Here is a 23,306-nt window from a genome sequence, read left to right on the forward strand (position 1 = left end):
CCCCCCCCCCCGACCCCCAAAAGGTTCCAGAAGATTCCTGCGTTCTTGAAAGGCAATCAACTCCCTCCATCATGCCGATCCTCAAACAGCTGGTACACTCCAACCAGTCCAAGCGACGTTCTCGCGCCGACCTGACGGCGGAGATGATCAGCGCTCCTCTGGGTGACTTTCGGCACACCATGCACGTGGGGCGCGGCGGTGACGCCTTCGGGGACACGTCCTTCCTCAGCACGCGCTCGGCCGAGCCCCCCGAAGCCAAGCACGACTTGCCGGGATCCAAGCCGTCGCTGCTGGCCCGCACCTTCCGCGGCAGCAAGCGCTCACACTCCGTTAATCGTGGGGACCGCTACGACTACAATGCGGCCGCGCCGCCCACCGCCTCAGCCGCCTTTGTGAAGAACGCCACTTCAATGCCGTACCTCAACCACCACGAGGGTGGCGGCAGAAGCCAGGCGACGGGCGGGCCGGCGGCCATCGCCACCTTCGACGCGGAGTTTGACGAGCGCCACTTCGGCGAGCTCGCCGAGCTGCCGCCGTCCCAGCCCAAAAGCGGCGGCATGAAGCACGCAGAGTCCATGATGTCCTTCCACGTGGACTTGGGGCCCTCCATGCTGGGCGACATCCTGAGCGTGATGGAGAAGAAGGACTCTGAGGACGACGACCTCGGCTACGAGGAAGGCAAAGGCAGCGAGGGCCACGGCTCGCCGGCGCACATCCCGCTCATAGACGAGGCCCCGCCCGTCGAGGAGCGCCGGCCGCCCGCCAGGCCCCCCCGCATGATGATCTACCAGCAGAAAGTCATGGTGGCGCCCTACAGCCCCGAGCTTCCCACCAGGAACAACCACCAGCACCTGGACAGCTGCTCCGTGTCCAGCGCCGGTTCTACCACCGAGGATAAAACGCCGTATCTCCACCACAACGACACGGACAGCGCCAAGTACAGCTCGCCGCGCGACGACGACTTCTCTTACATGGACGATGACGACGACGAGATCCGAGTTTAAGGCCGGGCGCCGTCGCGTCTTCGAGGATGAACTCAATCCTCTACTCGGCCATCGGGCTGCGGTTACGGCATCCAATACTGTCACTCATCCATCAACGACTCTGGGGAGCTGGTGGGCTTCTGCGGTTGATTGCCATGTTGAAACAGGAAGTGGAAGTTGTGGCTGAGAATGTGATCAAGAAGACTGAAGGTGAGAGGCTTGGCTCTGGCCTCCCCTCCAGCCTTTTCTGTGTGGGTGAGGTTTTCCATCTTTCTTCTTCCCGCATGAAAAAACACAGACGCGGTAGGTTCATGTGAAGACTCGAGATTGTCTTTTGAAGGTGAGTTTGTCTAAATGTGCTGGCGACCACCTTTGCCAGCTGCGATAGGGTTCAGCCCACCTGCGACCCGACTGAAGACTGACATCTAAAAGTGTCCACAGGCTGTCCCATTTTTAGTTTTAGTCCTCAAAACTAGGGCACTTAAAAAGGGGGATTAAAAAAAAGGCACACAAAAAAAGGGCTGGGTATGTGTTTGGGTGATAGCCAAGTAGACGTCGTTAGCTAACGCAAAGCAGAACGGCCTCCGACAGGAATCTCCTCCCCAAAAAAAATGACGTCGTCGTGACAGTGTTTGCTTCCTGTGAGCACAGGATTTAACAGACCAGAACGGACGTCGTGTGGAGGTGGTTAACGTGCTATGCACTTGTTACTCAGACCACAATTTTAGGTACACCTGCACCCAAAAACAATATCTTCATGTCTGTCAGTCGAATTTAAAAAAAAAATATATGACCTAATTTATTGATTTTGTCGATTGCATAATACTAATCTATCGAGCAATGTGCCACAGTAATTTATTCCAAGATATGAGCTATTCTTTTTGTAGTAATGAGTTTGTAGTTTTGCAATTTGCAGATTTAAAAGAAAAAGGAAATATTTTTAGCAAATGCCACAGCAATGTAAGTGAAAAAAAAAATTGAATAATTGGTACTTTATTTATATCCATTTTTTTATGATTGGAGTTTACATATTTGGGAATAGAGTTAAAATAGCATTATTTGATAAATGCAATAAACCAAGAATTAAACATAGATATATCACTAAATAATAGGGAATGTGTTATGAATGCATAATGTGGTGCAGGTGTATCCAATCGTGTCGTACGTTTGCCAAGTTTATTTTAATAATCATTTTGTCGCTAACACTAGCTGCAAGTCACTTTTCTTCTGTCTTTTGAGATGAAATTTCATATCACTTTTTTTTTTATATGTATATATATATAAATATAGGTACATATACTTTTGTGAGGTAAAAGGGTCAAATGTTCACATGCCTATCATCCACTGCAGAATTTTGAGATTTGTTGCGTTATATTGCACCAAATTGCTGTGAAATGCCATCTAAACTGCGTGGATTTTTTTTTGTTGTTGTTTCTTTGCAAGTGAGGTGGTGGGGGTGGAGTTATATTAAAAATACAAACGTCTGTAAAAGTATGTTTTCATACCAAGTTTGTGTCATCTTTCTGCTACTTTACCGCAAAATAACTAATCTACTCTTTGTTTTCAGTATAAGAGTAGGCTGATGAAATGGTGGAAATTAAGTCATCTGTGTGTCTTACTTCGGATTGAACGGTGTGATGTAAGAAGTTTTGCATTCTCTCCGAATTATAAGTATCACGCATTGGGTCAGATACTGTATCGTTGAATTGTGAGGAACAAGCAGCAGATATCTTTCCAGTGACCTTACAAGACTGTCACAATTAAACAAGAAACGCCTAATTTTGAAAAAAAACTTGGAGGTTATTATTAAAGAAAGTGACAATGTTTCTTAGACTGGATAAATGCAAAAAGTGAAATTGCTCAATTTTATAATACATGTAGTAAAACTGTTTTCACCGTTTCTACCAATAGCAAAATATTTTTGTGACCCTGTACCTACCAATGTAATTGATGTTTATATTTGGTTTGTTAAAAGGACCCCCATTTCATGCTTCAACACAATTGTTATTCACGGGACGCTGGCGCCCTCTGCTGGAGGTCACGTCACACTAAAATCCGAGAGACGCCAAATTTCATCATAAGAGGCCCGTCATCATAAGAGGCCGCTAGATGGCGCTAGTGTGCAAAGTGCGGCTCGCCCAGCAAGTGTAGAAGAAGGTTGTCTTGGATTGGATTGGGGACGTGACGTCCGGCATTCAGGTGAATTGAAGACCGGTGTGCACGAGAGGAGTTATCAAATACAGGTGAAGCAAGATGGCGGGCGACAGCGCGGCATTCTCTCAGGTAAGCGAGCAAATGTTTCTCACGACGGAATGCACATCACTATTATAAAACTGCAGACGACCATTGGCTGCCAGGTCGAAGTAGCTGTCTGGTGAGAGACATGGACTCTTGCTCGGTAAGGACTTGGTTCGATCCCAGATGTGATTAAATGCATCTTGCCCTTTTTGTGATTTTCTTCTTCGTTTGGTTTTACGGCGAGATGGCACCAGCTTCAATGGGCATTACCGACACCTACTGGTTGAAGTCATGTGAACTTTTTAGAACAGCGAACTGCGCATGCGCCGCGGCGTTTTCGGACAAACACGAGCCGCACAGGTAGTGAACAGCTGGATCGCAAAGACCAACTCGCTGTTTTTTTTGGGGTCAGAAATAACATTAACGGTTGCAACAAATCACTGCTGCTTTGGTGTCTGTCGGAGCGACTCGCGTATGCTGATCGGGATCATATGAGGGGAGTTTTCTTCATATCTTTCCCAAAGCCGTGGAAGAACCGAGAGAAATGCTTTCGCTGGGTAGAAGCTTGTAAACGGCAGGGATTTACAGTACCTAATGTCACCAAAGACATATATATGCATATATATATAATTGACAATCTCAAAGCATCCCCTGATCTTAAGCTCCCAAGAGAGCAAGGAAAAACTTGAAAAAACCCTACTAAAAGAACGAAATAGTCGTATCATTTTATTTCGTCGTATTTATATATTTATCATAAATGTATTATTTATTCATATAAAAATATTTCTGACAAAAAAGCGCAAAAAAGTTTGGGGACCACTGATTGGGAACTATTCGCTTGTGAGCTACTCCATAAAACCACATGTATTCTAGGCAGAATGAGCGAGGCTTCCATAGTGTAGTGGTTAGTGCTTTGGACTCTCACCCCAGCGGCCCGTGTTCGAATCTCAGTGTGGTAAAAATTTTATCATAGAAAGTTTGCAACACAGTTGCTCGTGTGCTGCCCCATATAACCATACACCTCCCTAAAGCTTAGTGTTAGAGCTAGGCTTAGGGTTAGAGCTGGGGATAGGGTTAGAGCTGGGGATAGGGTTAGAGCTAGGGTTAGAGCTAGGGTTAGGGTTAGAGCTAGGGTTAGGGTTAGACTAGGGTTGGGGCTAGGGTTAGAGCTAGGGTTAGGCTAGGGCGAGGGTTAGAGCTAGGGTTAGGGTTAGAGCTAGGGTTAGGGCTAGAGCTCGGGTTAGGGTTAGAGCTAGAGCTAGGGTTAGGGCTAGAGCTAGGGTTAGGGTTAGAGCTAGGGTTAGAGCTGGAGCTAGGGTTAGGGTTAGAGCTAGGGCTAGGGTTAGGGTTAGAGCTAGGGTTAGAGCTAGGGTTAGGGTTAGAGCTAGGGTTAGGGTTAGAGCTAGGGTTAGGGTTAGAGCTAGGACTAGGGTTAGGGTTAGAGTTAGAGCTAGGGTTAGAGCTGGAGCTGGAGCTAGGGTTAGAGCTAGAGCTGGAGCTAGGGTTAGGGTTAGAGCTAGGGTTAGGGTTAGAGCTAGTGCTAGAGCTAGAGCTAGGGTTAGGGTTAGAGCTAGAGCTAGGGTTAGAGCTAGAGCTAGGGTTAGGGTTAGAGCTAGAGCTAGGGTTAGGGTTAGAGCTAGGGTTAGGGTTAGAGCTAGAGCTAGGGTTAGAGCTAGAGCTAGGGTTAGGGTTAGAGCTAGAGCTAGGGTTAGGGTTAGAGCTAGAGCTAGAGCTAGGGTTAGAGTTAGAGCTAGGGCTAGGGTTAGAGCTAGAGCTAGGGTTAGAGCTAGAGCTAGTGTTAGGGTTAGAGCTAGAGCTAGGGTTAGGGTTAGAGCTAGGGTTAGGGTTAGACTAGCGTTAGGGTTAGAGTTAGAGCTAGGGTTAGGGTTAGAGCTAGGGTTAGGGCTAGGGTTAGAGCTAGGGTTAGCGTTAGGGTTAGAGCTAGAGCTAGGGTTAGCGTTAGGGTTAGAGTTAGAGCTAGGGTTAGGGTTAGAACTAGGGTTAGGGTTAGAACTAGGGTTAGGGTTAGGGCTAGGGCTAGGGTTAGGGTTAGAGCTAGAGCTAGGGTTAGGGTTAGGGTTAGGGTTAGAGCTAGAGCTAGGGTTAGCGTTAGGGTTAGAGTTAGAGCTAGGGTTAGAGTTAGAGCTAGGGTTAGGGTTAGAGCTAGGGTTAGAGCTAGAGCTAGGGTTAGGGTTAGAGCTAGGGTTAGGGTTAGAGCTAGGGCTAGGGTTAGAGCTAGAGTTAGGGTTAGAGCTAGGGTTAGAGTTAGAGCTAGGGTTAGGGTTAGAGCTAGGGTTAGAGCTAGAGCTAGGGCTAGGGTTAGAGCTAGGGTTAGGGTTAGAGCTAGGGCTAGGGTTAGAGCTAGAGTTAGGGTTAGAGCTAGGGTTAGAGCTAGAGCTGGAGCTAGGGTTAGGGTTAGAGCTAGGGTTAGGGTTAGAGCTAGAGCTAGGGTTAGAGCTAGGGTTAGGGTTAGAGCTAGAGCTAGGGTTAGGGTTAGAGCTAGAGCTAGGGCTAGGGTTAGAGCTAGAGCTAGGGTTAAGGTTAGAGCTGGAGCTAGGGTTAGGGTTAGCGTTAGAGCTAGGGCTAGGGTTAGGGTTAGAGCTAGAGCTAGGGTTAGAGCTAGGGTTAGGGCTAGAGCTAGGGTTAGAGCTAGGGTTAGGGTTAGAGCTAGAGCTAGGGTTAGAGCTAGGGTTAGAGCTGGAGCCAGGGTTAGAGCTAGAGCTAGGGTTAGGGTTAGAGCTAGGGTTAGGGTTAGGGTTAGAGCTAGAGCTAGGGTTAGAGCTAGAGCTAGGGTTAGGGTTAGAGCTAGAGCTAGGGTTAGGGCTAGAACTAGGGTTAGGGTTAGGGTTAGGGCTAGAGCTCGGGTTAGGGTTAGAGCTAGAGCTAGGGTTAGGGCTAGAGCTAGGGTTAGGGTTAGAGCTAGGGTTAGAGCTGGAGCTGGAGCTAGGGTTAGGGTTAGAGCTAGGGCTAGGGTTAGGGTTAGAGCTAGGGTTAGAGCTAGAGCTAGGGTTAGGGTTAGAGCTAGGGTTAGGGTTAGAGCTAGGGTTAGGGTTAGAGCTAGGACTAGGGTTAGGGTTAGGGTTAGAGTTAGAGCTAGGGTTAGAGCTAGAGCTGGAGCTGGAGCTAGGGTTAGAGCTAGAGCTGGAGCTAGGGTTAGGGTTAGAGCTAGGGTTAGGGTTAGAGCTAGTGCTAGAGCTAGAGCTAGGGTTAGGGTTAGGGTTAGAGCTAGAGCTAGGGTTAGAGCTAGAGCTAGGGTTAGAGCTAGAGCTAGAGCTAGGGTTAGGGTTAGGGTTAGAGCTAGGGTTAGGGTTAGAGCTAGAGCTAGGGTTAGAGCTAGAGCTAGGGTTAGGGTTAGAGCTAGAGCTAGAGCTAGGGTTAGGGTTAGAGCTAGAGCTAGGGTTAGAGTTAGAGCTAGGGCTAGGGTTAGAGCTAGCGCTAGGGTTAGAGCTAGAGCTAGTGTTAGGGTTAGAGCTAGAGCTAGGGTTAGGGTTAGAGCTAGGGTTAGGGTTAGGGTTAGACTAGCGTTAGGGTTAGAGTTAGAGCTAGGATTAGGGTTAGAGCTGGAGCTAGGGTTAGGGTTAGCGTTAGAGCTAGGGCTAGGGTTAGGGTTAGAGCTAGAGCTAGGGTTAGAGCTAGGGTTAGGGCTAGAGCTAGGGTTAGAGCTAGGGTTAGGGTTAGAGCTAGAGCTAGGGTTAGAGCTAGGGTTAGAGCTGGAGCCAGGGTTAGAGCTAGAGCTAGGGTTAGGGTTAGAGCTAGGGTTAGGGTTAGGGTTAGAGCTAGAGCTAGGGTTAGAGCTAGAGCTAGGGTTAGGGTTAGAGCTAGAACTAGGGTTAGGGCTAGAACTAGGGTTAGGGTTAGGGCTAGAGCTCGGGTTAGGGTTAGAGCTAGAGCTAGGGTTAGGGCTAGAGCTAGGGTTAGGGTTAGAGCTAGGGTTAGAGCTGGAGCTGGAGCTAGGGTTAGGGTTAGAGCTAGGGCTAGGGTTAGGGTTAGAGCTAGGGTTAGAGCTAGAGCTAGGGTTAGGGTTAGAGCTAGGGTTAGGGTTAGAGCTAGGACTAGGGTTAGGGTTAGGGTTAGAGTTAGAGCTAGGGTTAGAGCTAGAGCTGGAGCTGGAGCTAGGGTTAGAGCTAGAGCTGGAGCTAGGGTTAGGGTTAGAGCTAGGGTTAGGGTTAGAGCTAGTGCTAGAGCTAGAGCTAGGGTTAGGGTTAGAGCTAGAGCTAGGGTTAGAGCTAGAGCTAGGGTTAGGGTTAGAGCTAGAGCTAGGGTTAGAGTTAGAGCTAGGGCTAGGGTTAGAGCTAGCGCTAGGGTTAGAGCTAGAGCTAGTGTTAGGGTTAGAGCTAGAGCTAGGGTTAGGGTTAGAGGTAGGGTTAGGGTTAGGGTTAGACTAGCGTTAGGGTTAGAGTTAGAGCTAGGGTTAGGGTTAGAGCTAGGGTTAGGGTTAGGGCTAGGGCTAGGGTTAGAGCTAGGGTTAACGTTAGGGTTAGAGCTAGAGCTAGGGTTAGCGTTAGGGTTAGAGTTAGAGCTAGGGTTAGGGTTAGAGCTAGGGTTAGGGTTAGAACTAGGGTTAGGGCTAGGGCTAGGGTTAGGGTTAGAGCTAGAGCTAGGGTTAGAGTTAGGGTTAGAGCTAGAGCTAACTCTAACCCTAACGCTAACCCTAGCTCTAGCTCTAACCCTAACGCTAACCCTAGCTCTAACCCTAGCCCTAGCTCTAACTCTAACCCTAGCTCTAGCTCTAACCCTAACCCTAGCTCTAGCCCTAACCCTAGCTCTAGCTCTAACCCTAACCCTAGCTCTAGCCCTAACCCTAACCCTAGCTTTAACCCTAACCCTAGCTCTAACTCTAACCCTAACCCTAGTCTAACCCTAACCCTAGCTCTAACCCTAACCCTAGCTCTAGCTCTAACCCTAACACTAGCTCTAGCTCTAACCCTAGCTCTAGCTCTAACCCTAGCCCTAGCTCTAACTCTAACCCTAGCTCTAGCTCTAACCCTAACCCTAACCCTAGCTCTAGCTCTAACCCTAACCCTAGCTCTAGCTCTAACCCTAGCTCTAGCTCTAGCTCTAACCCTAACCCTAGCTCTAGCTCTAACCCTAACCCTAGCTCTAACCCTAACCCTAGCTCTAACCCTAGCTCTAGCTCTAACCCTAACCCTAGCTCTAACCCTAACCCTAGCTCCAGCTCTAGCTCTAACCCTAGCTCTAACCCTAACTCTAGCTCTAACCCTAGCCCTAGCTCTAACCCTAACCCTAGCTCTAACCCTAACCCTAGCTCTAGCTCTAACCCTAACCCTAGCTCTAACCCTAACCCTAGCTCTAACTCTAACCCTAGCTCTAGCTCTAACTCCAACCCTAGCCCTCACCCTAGCTCTAGCTCTAACTCTAACCCTAGCCCTAACCCTAACTCTAACCCTAACCCTAACCCTACCTCTAACCCTAACCCTAGCTCTAGCTCTAACCCTAACCCTCGCTCCAACCCTAACCCTAGCTCTAGCTCTAACCCTAGCCCTAACCCTATCCATCTAACCCTAGCTCTAACCCTAGCTCTAACCCTAACCCTAGCTCTAACCCTAATCCTAACTCTAGCTCTAACCCTAACCCTAGCTCTAGCTCTAACCCTAGCTCTAACCCTAACCCTAGCTCTAACCCTAGCCCTAACCCTAGTCTAACCCTAACCCTAGCTCAAACCCTAACCCTAGCTCTAGCTCTAACCCTAACCCTAACCCTAGCTCTAACCCTAACCCTAACTCTAGCTCTAACCCTAGCTCCAGCTCTAACCCTAACCCTAGCTCTAGCTCTAACCCTAACCCTAGCTCTAACCCTATCCATCTAACCCTAACTCTAGCTCTAACCCTAACCCTAGCTCTAACCATAGCTCTAACCCTAACCCTAACTCTAACCCTAACCCTAGCTCTAACCCTAACCCTAACCCTAGCTCTAGCTCTAACCCTAACCCTAACTCTAGCTCTAACCCTAGCTCCAGCTCTAACCCTAACCCTAGCTCTAGCTCTAACCCTAACCCTAGCTCTAACCCTATCCATCTAACCCTAACTCTAGCTCTAACCCTAACCCTAGCTCTAACCATAGCCCTAACCCTAACCCTAACTCTAACCCTAGCCCTAACCCTAACTCAAACCCTAACCCTAGCTCTAACCCTAACCCTAACCCTAGCTCTAGCGCTAACCCTAACCTTAACCCTAACCCTAGCTCTAGCTCTAACCCTAGCCCTAACCCTAACTCTAACCCTAACCCTAACCCTAGCTCTAACCCTAACCCTAACCCTAGCTCTAGCTCTAACCCTAACCCTAGCTCCAACCCTAACCCTAGCTCTAGCTCTAACCCTGACCCTAGCCCTAACCCTATCCATCTAACCCTAGCTCTAACCCTAGCTCTAACCCTAACCCTAGCTCTAACCCTAATCCTAGCTCTAGCTCTAACCCTAGCTCTAACCCTAACCCTAGCTCTAGCTCTAACCCTAGCTCTAACCCTAACCCTAGCTCTAACCCTAGCCCTAACCCTAGTCTAACCCTAACCCTAGCTCAAACCCTAACCCTAGCTCTAGCTCTAACCCTAACCCTAGCCCTAACCCTAACCCTAGCCCTAACCCTAACTCTAACCCTAACCCTAACCCTAGCTCTAACCCTAACCGTAGCTCTAGCTCTAACCCTAACCCTAGCTCCAACCCTAACCCTAGCTCTAGCTCTAACCCTAACCCTAGCCCTAACCCTATCCATCTAACCCTAGCTCTAACCCTAGCTCTAACCCTAACCCTAGCTCTAACCCTAATACTAGCTCTAGCTCTAACCCTAGCTCTAACCCTAACCCTAGCTCTAGCTCTAACCCTTGCTCTAACCCTAACCCTAGCTCTAACCCTAGCCCTAACCCTAGTCTAACCCTAACCCTAGCTCAAACCCTAACCCTAGCTCTAGCTCTAACCCTAAACCTAGCTCTAACCCTAACTCTAGCTCTAACCCTAGCTCCAGCTCTAACCCTAACCCTAGCTCTAGCTCTAACCCTAACCCTAGCTCTAACCCTATCCATCTAACCCTAACTCTAGCTCTAACCCTAACCCTAGCTCTAACCATAGCTCTAACCCTAACCCTAACTCTAACCCTAGCCCTAACCCTAACTCTAACCCTAACCCTAACCCTAACCCTAGCTCTAACCCTAACCCTAGCTCTAGCTCTAACCCTAACCCTAGCTCTAGCTCTAACTCTAACCCTAGCCCTAACTCTAACCCTAACCCTAACCCTAGCTCTAACCCTAACCCTAGCCCTAGCTCTAACCCTAACCCTAGCTCCAACCCTAACCCTAGCTCTAGCTCTAACCCTAGCCCTAACCCTATCCATCTAACCCTAGCTCTAACCCTAGCTCTAACCCTAACCCTAGCGCTAACCCTAATCCTAGCTCTAGCTCTAACCCTAGCTCTAACCCTAACCCTAGCTCTAGCTCTAACCCTAGCTCTAACCCTAACCCTAGCTCTAACCCTAGCCCTAACCCTAGTCTAACCCTAACCCTAGCTCAAACCCTAACCCTAGCTCTAGCTCTAACCCTAACCCTAGCCCTAACCCTAACTCTAGCTCTAACCCTAGCTCCAGCTCTAACCCTAACCCTAGCTCTAGCTCTAACCCTAACTCTAGCTCTAACCCTATCCATCTAACCCTAACTCTAGCTCTAACCCTAGCTCTAACCCTAACCCTAGCTCTAGCTCTAACCCTAGCTCTAGCTCTAACCCTAACGCTAACCCTAGCTCTAACCCTAACCCTAGCTCTAGCTCTAACCCTAACCCTAGCTCCAGCTCTAGCTCTAACCCTAGCTCTAACTCTAACCCTAGCTCTAACCCTAACCCTAGCTCTAACCCTATCCATCTAACCCTAACCCTAGCTCTAACCCTAGCTCTAGCTCTAACCCTAAACCTAGCTCTAGCTCTAACCCTAACCCTAGCTCTAACCCTAGCTCTAGCCCTAACCCTAGCTCTAACCCTAGCTCTAGCTCTAACCCTAACCCTAGCTCTAACCCTAGCTCTAGCCCTAACCCTAGCTCCAACCCTAGCTCTAGCTCTAACCCTAACCCTAGCTCTAACCCTAACCCTAGCTCTAGCTCTAGCTCTAACCCTAGCTCTAGCTCTAACCGTAACCCTAGCTCTAACCCTAACCCTAGCTCTAGCTCTAACCCTAGCTCTAACCCTAGCTCTAGCTCTAACCCTAACCCTAGCCCTAGCTCTAACGCTAACCCTAGCTCTAGCTCTAGCCCTAACCCTAGTCTAACCCTAACCCTAGCTCTAACCCTAGCTCTAACCTTAACCCTAGCTCTAACCCTAGCTCTAACCCTAGCTCTAGCTCTAACCCTAACCCTAGCCCTAACCCTAGTCTAACCCTAACCCTAGCTCTAACCCTAGCTCTAACCCTAACCCTAACCCTAACCCTAGCTCCAGCTCTAACCCAAACCTTACCTCTAACCCTAGCTCTAGCCCTAACCCTAGCTCTAGCTCTTACCCTAACTCTAGCTCTAATCCTAACTCTAAACCTAGCTCTAACCCTAGCTCTAACACTAAGCTTTAGGGAGGTGTACGTATGGTTATATGGACAGCACACGAGCAACTGTGTTGCAAATTTTCTATGATAAAATGTTTAGTCCACACTGAGATTCGAACACGGGTCGCCGGGGTGAGAGTCCAGAGCACTACCACTACACTATGGAAGCCTCGCTCATTTTACATGGAATATATATGGTTTTATGGAGTAGCTCACAAGCGAATAGTATAGATCAGTGGTCCCCAATCTTTTTTGCGCCACGGACCGGCCTTTATATGAATAAACAATACATTTATGATAAATATATAAATACGACGAAATAAAATGATACGATTATTTCGTTCTTTTAGTAGGGTTTTTTCGAGTTTTTCCTTGCTCTCTTGGGAGCTTAAGATCAGGGGATGCTTTGAGATTAATTGTCAATTATATATATATATGCATATATATGTCTTTGGTGACATTAGGTACTGTAAATCCCTGCCGTTTACAAGCTTCTACCCAGCGAAAGCATTTCTCTCGGTTCTTCCACGGCTTTGGGAAAGATATGAAGAAAACCCCCCTCATATGATCCCGGTCAGCATATCGCGAGTCGCTCCGGCAGACACCAAAGCAGCAGTGATTTGTTGCAACCGTTAATGTTATTTCTGACCCCCCAAAAAATAGCGAGTTGGTCCTTTGCGGTCCAGCTATTCACTACCTGTGTGGCTCTTGTGTTTGTCCGAAAACGCCGCGGCCACGGCGCATGCGCAGTTCACTGTTCTAAAAAGTTCATATGACCAGTAGGTGTCGGTAATGCCCATTGAAGCTGGTGCCACCTCGCTGTAAAACACAACAAAGAAGAAATTGACGTCACGTGAACGTGTTGCGTCTCCCTCCTGGCGTGGACTATGTAAACTAGAATGTCGATTTACGATTTGCCAAGGAAAGAAAGAACCACTCACTGAAACACCACTTCTTCTATGCGCGTTTTCTCCTAGCTAACGGGTAACTTTATTGCATGAAGGGATGCGCCGTTCTGCAACAACGGGGAGATTATGCTTCTCTTTGGGTAATCTTGATTTTATAACACTTATAGTAGCTTTTAAATAACGTGTATGCATATATACGCCTAAATATTGTTTCCAATATATCTACTGCAATTTCACATTGGACTGCTGGTTTGAAATTTCCTTTTAATATTATTATTTTTAATAAACATTTATGTTAAAACTTGTCTGGTGTTTTATTCCTTGTTTTTATATTCGCCAATTAAAACAAATGTTATATACCAACAATATGTGTATATATCTACTGCAATTTCACATTAGATTGCTGGTTTGAAATGTACTTTTATTATTCTTATTATTTCTATAAACATTAAAAACCTGTTCAAACTTGTCTGGTGTTTTATTCCTTTTTTTTATTTTCTTGGGCATGAAAACAAAAAATTGACATTTGGTTAACTGCGTTATATGAAAATGTGTTTTACGTTGTGTAATATGTGTTGGTGTCCCCCAAAATAAAGAGCAAGTGTCAAGCTCTAGTCCTCGGGGCCGCGTTCCAACATGTTTTCCAAATAACCCTCGTTAAACGCACCTGCGTGAAAACATTTAGCTTCTTTCACGTTCTGCGGGAGCTAAAAGTTTTCACGCAGGTGCACTTAACGAGGGAATTACACGGACACTCCATTAGGTACACCACCATTTTCAAGTGTCCCCAATAACAGGCCACTTTATTAGGGAAATATCATGGTCAAAGGTCACGTGTCAAGCTCTAGTCCTCTGGGCCGCGTTCCAACATGTTTTACAAGTGACCCTCGTTAAGCGCACCTGCGTGAAAACTTTTAGCTTCTTTCACGTTCAAAAGGAGCTAAAAGTTTTCACGCAGGTGCACTTAACGAGGGAATCACACGGACACTCCATTAGGTACACCGCCATTTTCAAGTGTACCCAATAACAGGCCACTTTATTAGGGAAATATGGTCAAAGGCCACGTGTCAAGCTCTGGGCCGCGTTCTAACATGTTTTCCAAGTGACCCTCGTTAAGCGCACCTGCGTGAAAACTTTTAGCTTCTTTCACGTTCAAAAGGAGCTAAAACTTTTCACGCAGGTGCACTTAACGAGGGAATCACACTGACACTCCATTAGGTACACCGCCATTTTCAAGTGTACCCAATAACAGGCCACTTTATTAGGGAAATATGGTCAAAGGTCACGTGTCAAGCTCTAGTCCTCTGGGCCGCGTTCCAACATGTTTTCCAAGTCACCCTCGTTAAGCGCACCTGCGTGAAAACTTTTAGCTTCTTTCACGTTCTGCGGGAGCTAAAAGTTTTCACGCAGGTGCACTTAACGAGAGAATCACACAGACAATCCATTAGGTACACTGCTATTTTCAAGTGTACCTAATAACAGGCCACTTTATTAGGGAAATATCATGGTCAAAGGTTACATCTGTCAAGCTCTAGTCCTCTGGGCTGTGTTCCAACATGTTTTCCAAGTTACCCTCGTTAAGCGCACCTGCGTGAAAACTTTTAGCTTCTTTCACGTTCAAAAGGAGCTAAAAGTTTTCACGCAGGTGCACTTAACGAGAGAATCACACGGACACTCCATTAGGTACACCGCCATTTTCAAGTGTACCTAATAACAGGCCACTTTATGAGGGAAATATCATGGTCAAAGGTCACAGGTGTCAAGCTGTAGTCCTTGGGGCTGGGATCCAATATGTTTTCCAAGTGATCCTCGTTAAACACACACAACCGATTCTAAAGATTCAGTTCACTTATAGGAACTGGAATGCACATCACTACTACAAAACAGTGCAAGCAATTGTAGGCTGCCCATCGAAATAGCCGACTGGTTAGTGGCTCGGGCTCTTGTTCGGTAAGAACTTGGTTCGATCCCAGGTACGACAATATACCTGGAAGTGCTTTCCTTGTGAAATTAACCCTTTATTTATTTATTCTTTAAAAAAAAAAAAAGTTTACCTCGTCTAGTGTCCATGAGGTGTACCTACACATATTGTCATATAAAGCAGTTAACCAAATTTTAATCGGCGAATATAAAAACAAGGAATAAAACACCAGACAAGTTTTAACATAAATGTTTATTAAAAATAATATTAAAAGTACATTTCAAACCAGCAATCCAATGTGAAATTACAGAAGATATATTGGATAACAATATTTAGGTGTATATATGCATACACGGTATTTAAAAACTACTATAAGTGTTATACTACGATACAAGTGTTTACCAGCTCAGTGGCCGAAGAGGAGAGTGTCCGCCCTGAGATTGGGAGGTTGGGGTTTCAAACCCCGGCCGGGTCATACCAGTGACCATTATAACAATGGTACTCATTTCTTCCCTGCTTGGCACTCAGTGTAAGGGGTTGAAATGGGGCTCCGCTGCTGCTCACGATCTTTAACTTATAAAATAAGATTATCCAAAGAGCAGCATTATCTCCCCGTTTTTGCATAACGGCGCATCCCTTCATGCAATAAAGTTAGCCGTTAGCTTGGAGAAAACGTGCATAAAAGAAGTGGTGTTTCAGTGAGTGGTTCTTTCTTTCCTTGGCAAATCGTAAATCGACATTCTGACTTACATAGTCCACGCCAGGAGGGAGACGCAACACTTTCACTGACTGATCCGGCGGGAAGGAAGGCAGTTCACTCGTTGACTCGTTCGCGAACGGGAAAGCGAATCACTCACTCACAGATTCGTTCGTTGGTGAGCGGGAAAAACAATTCACGACTCGTTCGTGAACGGGAAGTGACGTCATTTTCTTCTTAGTTTTGTTTTACGGCGAGGTGCCACCAGCTTCGATGGGCATTGCTGACACCTACTGGTTGAAGTCATATGAACTGAAAAAAGAACGAATCACTGTAGAAAGTGATTCGTTCACTCTTTCACTGAAAGGATTCGTTCCTTTCAACGAATCGTTCACTCACGAGCCAACACTACTACTTAGCACGAATGTACTAACGCTTGTCAATTTCGCCAAGTGCAACACTATTACTACTTCAATTCACATTCGGTTTATTTTGCCTAGTACGACACTTACATTTGAAATTTTTGGTCATACCTGACTTCCTTGCAAGATGGAATACATTTTCTTGAAACATTACTATATGCTGACGGTACGCTGCGCAATTGTCCAACCGTTTGATCAGTGACGTCACGTCCGTCAATTCAAACCAATCTTCTTCTCCTGCTTGCCGGACGGCGCTTTGCACGCTAGCGCCGCCTGGTGACCAGTCATGACGGCTTTGGTGTACCCTGGAAAGAAATTGGCAACCATGCCATCAATGGACAATACAGTACGTCGTTTGTAAGCACCGTGCTGTCGCCGTCTGCTGGTCACTATATGAAATGCGGACGGTTACAATCTAGGGAACTGGTTTTCTGTTTGTAAAGATGCATTAAGCTGTCAAGGTGGAGAAAAATATATTCTTTTAGCTCAATTGAGTAACATTTTCCAATAATGCGAATAAATATTTTGGTTTAATAATGACAGTTTATTAATAATTTAATGGCGCTTTTACTTTCTGTAATTCCATATTTAGTTAATGAATTAAACTACTAATGACATTTTAATATTTGATACTATATTAATTTAACTGTGGCACTTTTGCATGCAAATTACAGATGGGGTAAAGTCGACATCGATATACTCGTGAGATAAAATCATGACACTACAGTGTGTGTATTGAACAGGGGAAGGCAGCTGACTGAGTAGTAGGCGGCGAGATACACCCTGAACTGGTTGCCAGCCAATCGCAGGGCACACAGACAGACAAACAACCAGTCACACTCACAAACCTAGCTACAGACAATCATGAGTTTCCAATTGGCCCATCTTGCATGTTTTTTGAAATGTAGGAGGAAACCGGAGGCATGTGGGCACGAGGGGAGGGGGGGCATGCATACGCTGCACAAGAACAGCGCCGGAATGGAACCAGCACCTCCCAACAGTGAGGCGGACGTGCTATCCAGTGCTCTGCTTTCTGCGAGAACATTAGTAGGGTTCAGCATTAACAAAAACTTAAATTAGTAAGTAGACTAGTAGTAACTAGAGTCAAGTCCATCACTTTGAGTGAACTTCACACAAACTACAATGAGGTATTTGACGGTTTTCACACAAGAGGTGTGTGATGTGAGCAGTCTTTCAGCACCCACAAACACCTAAAAAAGTTTAGGTTGTTTGGCTTTTGGGAATACATGTCAGGAATCTGTTCTATTGTTTACAAAAGAGTGGTTAATCCTAAACTATCATTTACAAAAGGCAGGTAATCCGATCCACTCCGGCACCACAAACCGTTCGGCTCATTGTTTGGGAAGAGTAACTTGCACACAAAGCACTGAAAAACGGAACCGTTGGGCCCCAAACGTTTAGATTCCGCTCACTTGAAAAGGTTAGCTTGCCCCCAAGTGTCCAATTTTTTGGGAGTGGAGTATACATTTTATGTTTCTTGATACAGGCACTGAAGAGTCGCTGGGAAAGCAGGCCGCATGAGGAAGGTGAAGTGACTCGAGAACGTTTAGAAGATGCGAGGAAGTCACGAGTCAGCGGTATGAGCGGTACGAGTGAGAGGCGACCTTAAAGGAACGAGCCCATGTCCAAGCCCATGAAGCCGTTAGCATCCAAGTTAAACGTGGAGGTGTCGTCGTAAGCGTGATGGTTCTGGTGCAACTTCTCATGGTGCCTCAGGTTGGACTTGTTGGAGAAGCTTCTGGCGCACAGCGCACAGGAGAAGGGCTTCTCTTTGCTGTGGATCCTCCGGTGACATATGAGCTGCGTGGACACGCGGAAGGCCTTGCCGCACTCCAGGCACTGGTAGCGCTTTGGTTCCGTGTGAATACGGCGGTGGTTCTTGAGGGCCATCAGGTTGGAGAATTCCTTGTGGCAAGCGCTGCAGGTGAAGGAGCCCGTTTTGTGGCTGTTCTTGTGGTTGAGGAGAGAGCCGGCGTGGCGGTAAGTGCGGCCGCAGTGCTCGCACACGTGGCTCTTCCCCGCCTGGTCGCCGGCGTTTTCGGGAGAACGGGACAAAGGCTCGGTCCAGCTAAGGCCGTTAGCCTCGAGTTCACCCGAGCTGCCAACGTTGGAGCGATCCTTGGAGTGAACCTCCATGTGGCTCTGCAAGTGTGTGATGAGGCAGAAGGTCTTGCCGCATTCCGGGCAGCAATGGCGCCTCATCTGGGAGTGCATCTGGAGAGCCAGGGGGTCCGGGAAGGTCTGCAGACAAAGGCCGCAGTGGTGGAGGTTTTCAGAGTGAGTTTTCTTGTGGTTGAGGAGGGAGCCGGCGTGGCGGTACGAGCGCCCGCAAAGATCGCACCTGGGGTGGTGGCAACAGACGGATATCACGCTCACAACCTGGTGCACGTGACATTTGCTAGCAGGCTTGCTCATTGTAATGGAAGAACTCACCTGAAGCACTTGTCCTGGCTCTCTTCTGGCTGCGTCCCGTCCTCTCCACGACCCCTTTGGCAGCGGTGCCTCTTGAGTCCGGACCTTCCCCGGAAGCTCTTCCCGCACGCCGGACAGCTGAAGCGGGCGTTGGCGCGGTTGTGGACCTTCTGATGGTTGTGCAGGATGCTGGCGAGGCGGAAGGCCTTCCCGCACGTCAAACACGCATATTTCTTCTGCTGCGTGTGGATGCGAGTGTGGTTGCGCAGCGCCATGGGGTTGCTGAAGGGCTTGGCGCAGAAGGTGCAGGAGAAGTGTCCCGTCTTGTGCGTGTTCTTGTGGTTGAGGAGGCTGCCCGCGTGCCGATAGCTACGGTGGCAAATGTTGCAGGAGAACGCACGCTCTTCGTCGTGACTCGCCGGGGAGCGGTCGCAGGCGTGGGCTGCCAGTTGGTCACGGGACTGAAACGTCTCTTTACATCGTATGCACTTTGGAGCTCGAGACCTCGAGCTCCGCCCGCCGCCCTTCCGGGAGTCCCCGCAGATGTGAGCCACTAGCTGCCATTTTCCACGGAAGCCTTTCCCGCACTTTTGGCAAGAATGTTTCCGACTGGCAAAGTGCGTGCGCAAGTGGTTCTTGACGGCCAGTTGATTGGTGTAAGCTTTGTTGCAGATAGAACAATAATAGTGGCCTGTCTTGTGGGACTTTTTGTGGTTGACCAGACTGCCGGCGTGGCGATACGTGCGCCCGCACTGCTCGCATGCAAAGGGTCGCCTGTCGCCCGTGCGCTCCGATGTGACCGCGGCGTTGGCCGCTTGCGTCGTTCGTTCCGGCGCTTCACGGGCGGCCTCGGCCTCAGAATTGTTCATCTGCATCAGGGCCTGGATCTGTTTGTTCAGCTCTTTGATCTTGGCTCGGTTCTCCTTGTGCCTCCGGAGGTGGATCAAAAGCTGCTTCTGGATTTTGAAGGCTTTGCCGCACTCGTCGCAAGTATGCCTGCAGGTGGGAGATGAAATTAGACTTGTTTACATCTCAAAGTAAAACAAACACATTTGGTTACCACACTGAGTATGGAGCACGCTGCACAGTAGAACATAACTTAAACCTTGTCGAAAACGATAAAAACCCACTAAGACCACACGCACGTTAAGGTGGAGTGTCTGAGTTGCACGTGTACTTTACCGCTTGATGTCAAAGTGGGACCTCTGGTGGTTCTTAAGAGCCAATAGGTTGTAAAAGCGTTTCTGACACACGCTGCACTTGAACACTCCCGTTTTGTGAGACTTCTTGTGGTTGAGGAGAGAACCCGAGTGTCTGTACGAGCGGCCGCACTGATCGCATCTGTGCTGACGGTCCTCCAATTGGTCCCTGACGTGGTGCCGGGCTTGGTGCTGCAAGTTCTTCGCTTTTACTTCCACTTCCTCGCCGCTTTCTGCCGCTGCCGATTCCTCTTCTTTCTTCTCCGCCGCGCAATTGTGGCTTTCCAGATGATGGTCGTCGGCGCAGAAGGTTCCACAGCGACCGCAGATGACGCTTTGCGTCTCCTCCTCGCACGCTTGGCCCTCACTCGCGCCGACGCCGTCTTCGTCTCGGTGCTTGACGTGCTCGAGCTGATGGGCGAGCAAGTCCTGCCTGCTGGCGAAACTTTCGCCGCAGGAACTGCAGATCATCATCTCCTCCGGTTCCTCGTCTCTGGCCTCCTCCTGGGAGGACAAGGACGAGGGTCCCGAGCTGGCGGCGGCGCACCGGGACTGCGTGTGACCTCGGAGATGGCTCCTGAGGGCCTGCATGCTGCTGTAGCTGTTTCCGCAAATGGAACACTGAAAAAGGTCGCCGTCGTCTTCTTCGGCGATGCCGCTCAGCTGCTCGCCGCTCAGATTTTCTTTGAAGCTCTGCTCAAAGTAACTCTGACGAGGGGTCTCGTTCAGTCCTTGAAACTGCGCGACGGTGTCCTCAAAGTTCCCGTCGGCGTTGTGGTCCCCGCTCGGGTGCTGCTGTTGAAGCAGAGGGCACGAGTGCGCCATGATCCCGGCGATGTCCGCAAAAGAGTCCCCGCAGTCGGCGCACATGTGCCTCTGCGTGGAAAGCTCGGCGTGAGGTGGCCGCACGCTCGCATCTGGAGCCGAGTCCTGACGATCGAGGTACGTGCCGAGTCCGAGATGAGGATCGTCGTTGTCCTCCGCATCCTGTGTTGAGAAGAAAAGCCCCTGGTCGCTGACTGGAGAAAATTGTTCAGAGGCGAGCCAGTCCCCCGCTCCGTTGGGGTTGAATGAGGATTTGTGACCTTTGTGTAGGCGGAGGTGACTCTTGAGCGCAGCCAGGTGCGGGTACTTCTTCCTGCAAATGGAGCACTGGTAAATCCCCACCTGATGTGAGCGCTTGTGGTTGATAAGGCTTCCGGAGTGGCGGTAGCTCTTGCCGCAGATCTGACACCTGAAGGGCCGCTCGTCCGAATCGGCCGCGGAAGCGTCGTCCTTTCCGGACGCATTCGGAAGCGGATTGTGAATTCCGGGGTCCACGAGCGGGGGTTGTCCCTGAGAGCAGTCGGAAGACGGTGTTTGATTACTGTTTGAATACATGTGACCGCGCGGCGGGTCAAAACCTTGACAATTATCGACCGATGGCAAGGGAGCGAGATCGTTAGGAGCTGCGTAAAAGCTGGATTGAGGCGAGGTAATGTTGTTGTAGGTCATATGGTGGCTCTCTGCTGTGTTGTCCTCCAGGCCAAAGGTTGCCGACGAAGAGTTGTGCATTTGGATGTGCTCCTGGAACTCCTCCTCACTAGGGAACACAACCTGACACAAATGGCAGAAGTTGACGGGACCGTCCGGACTCTTTGGAGAAAACTGCTCCTGTGTGGAGTTAGCGCAGAAGCCGGACGCTGAGCTACTGCCTCCGCCGCGGCCGCTTCGGATTTTGTGTGTCCTCTGGTGGCTGTAGAGCGCGGCCATGTTGTTGAAGAGTTTGAAGCAGACGGTGCACTCAAATATTCCCACCTGGTGAGTCTTCTTGTGGTTGCTCAAGCTTCGGAGGTGAATGTAAGTCTTGTCACACAGGTCGCACTTGAACGGCCGGCCGTCGGCGTCATCGGACGAGTCACACTGCGGTTGGTTGTGATCAACGAGGCCGTTCTCCGCGTGGATGGACTGGTTGTTCCAATGATTATTTGCCATGTCTTCATACTCCTCGTCCTCCGTCTTTGATTGCGAGACACGGTGAGCCCGCTCGTGCGTAGCGAGTTGCGTCGCCAGGCGGAAAGCCTTGCCGCATCGCGAACAGGAGTACTTTTTGTGAGCCGTGTGACTCCGCATATGACTTTTCAAAGCCAAAGCGTTTGAGTTCTCTTTGCCGCACAAATGGCACTCAAACAATCCCACGTCGTGAGCCTTTTTGTGATTGGCGAGGCTGCCGGCATGTCTGTAGCCACGTCCGCATTCGTCACATTTGAACTTGCGCTCCTCGTCCTGCTCCAGGTGAGCGTCCGTGTGCTCTACAAGTGTGGCCATGTCAGCCCGCACTGTTGGCACGGGAAACCTGCCGTCCGAGCGCCGTCATGCGCAGTCGTGACGATGAAGACCAAAATAAGTGCACCAGGTTGGCAGGAGGGGAATACATTAGATGCCTTTCTTGTCCATACACAATGGAGAACAGTCGTTTAGGTCAGGAGGGTGTCCAGAGTGAAGAAGATAAATCCTGCCTTTGGGGGAGGAGACAAACATATTAACTCTTCATACAAATTTAAATGTAACAGAAGCAACCTATTAGGATTAACATAAAGTGCTTACTTTAGATTAATTCAGTAAAATACTGTACACTCAGATTAAAACAATATTTTATTGTAAAATTTACTTTTTCGCTGTAGTATTCCTAAAATACACTGTAAATTAATTGCATGATTGCTATTTATTTAAAAAAATATATAAACAGCAAGACTATATAGTGATTAGGGAGTAAGTCAATGATTCACATCCGGTAACTCTTTGCACTGTCAGGCTAATTACATTAGCCGTGTCAATAAACCAGGACGGTCTTAACCCCGCTATTAAACTAATGCAGAAAATGGCGGTTGGACATAAATGTACTCTTTTCGAAAAGTGTGCAAACAAGTATTATTTGAGTGCAGGTCAATGGGTTGCGATAGTTAGTACCAACGTTAGCAGCGCGACAGGCTAGCAACATCTCAGCTAACAAAACAAACATTGCAACAAAAAGAGACAGGAAGCCGAACGTCAGCAATAATAAATAAAATAAAGCAAATACCTCCATTATCGACTCCACGCACATTCCAGGAGACATTTGCCCACTCGTTATCTGACGGAAGAACTTATTTTGAGATGTATAACGATCCACAGGGACTCCCTTCTTCCAATTGTCTTATTCTTCCACACTGCTCTTGTTGCTAGGGAACAGGAAATGTGCAGCCGCAAAATACTTCCGTCACTTCATCGACCACATTTTAGTAATAACGCACGTTCCATTATTTTCAACCGTGTTTCAACTGTACGTTTTCATTTTTTGTAAATAATAATGTGATAATGGGATGCAAAGGAATCACCGAATTAAATGTTTGCATGTTAGACTTATTTTTAAAAATAAATTCAGCACAGTCCATGTGACGTCTAAACTCCCGCATGTCAAACTTCATCAATTTGTATTAAACTTTTAAGTACAAAACATTTGCATTTAATCATTTGTTTGCTTTCACTCATTTATTTAGCAATATTTTTTTTATTAATGTGCAATTCCAATCACTAATATACAGCAGCCTGTCACGCCCCCCAACATTTTAAACGCCAAAAATTCAACTCGAGTATATTTAAAAATAAAGACAAAATTATTATTATTCCATATTTTGCATTGTAAACACAAGTTACTCCACTTTTGGCAGTCGAAACTGTCCGTCATCATGGTCCTAGCGCCGTCCCACTGTCACTGTCAGCCAGTCAAAACGGACCACCGTGGTACGACAACAACTCCAGTCGAGTCGGGACTCGTTTTTTTCTTTCTTTCTTCCGAGCACTATCAACCCACAACGAATGCCCTGCTGCAGGTGAGGCTGTCATTCGTCCAACTAAAATAATACAAAATCTGAAAACAAGCTGATGCCGTCGAGAGAAGTGGGTGCAGGCGGTCCTAAAGCCAGCCATTTTGAGTTGAATTAAATTAGCAAGCGTGC

At 48.1% G+C, this 23,306-nt stretch overlaps 2 protein-coding genes across 6 annotated transcripts; one reads left to right on the forward strand and one right to left on the reverse strand.

The window, feature by feature from the left end:
- The first annotated feature begins 6 nt into the window (after positions 1-6).
- Positions 7-2,887, forward strand: cdc42ep4b (CDC42 effector protein (Rho GTPase binding) 4b). The gene has a single exon (XM_049760131.1). The coding sequence runs from the start codon at positions 72-74 to the stop codon at positions 1,002-1,004; it is 933 nt and encodes a 310-aa protein (XP_049616088.1). The 5' UTR covers positions 7-71; the 3' UTR covers positions 1,005-2,887.
- A 12,858-nt stretch (positions 2,888-15,745) lies between these two features.
- Positions 15,746-23,158, reverse strand: znf646 (zinc finger protein 646). 5 transcript variants are annotated; one of them, XM_049759087.1, is made up of 5 exons: positions 23,010-23,158; positions 22,391-22,529; positions 19,313-21,827; positions 18,152-19,126; positions 15,746-18,059 (listed from the first exon to the last, which is right to left on the reverse strand). In XM_049759087.1, the coding sequence occupies exons 3-5, from the start codon at positions 21,634-21,636 to the stop codon at positions 17,324-17,326; spliced, it is 4,035 nt and encodes a 1,344-aa protein (XP_049615044.1). In that variant the 5' UTR covers positions 21,637-21,827; positions 22,391-22,529; positions 23,010-23,158; the 3' UTR covers positions 15,746-17,323. The 5 variants fall into 5 exon arrangements, with proteins under 5 accessions (XP_049615044.1, XP_049615048.1, XP_049615046.1 ...); XM_049759091.2 differs by having other exon boundaries at positions 19,313-20,925; positions 21,127-21,827; positions 22,391-23,027; XM_049759089.2 differs by having other exon boundaries at positions 19,313-20,467; positions 20,564-21,827; positions 22,391-23,027.
- Positions 23,159-23,306: the final 148 nt, after the last annotated feature.

Source organism: Syngnathus scovelli, chromosome 21 (assembly GCF_024217435.2).
Source record: "Syngnathus scovelli strain Florida chromosome 21, RoL_Ssco_1.2, whole genome shotgun sequence".
In the NCBI taxonomy this organism is placed as follows: domain Eukaryota; kingdom Metazoa; phylum Chordata; class Actinopteri; order Syngnathiformes; family Syngnathidae; genus Syngnathus; species Syngnathus scovelli.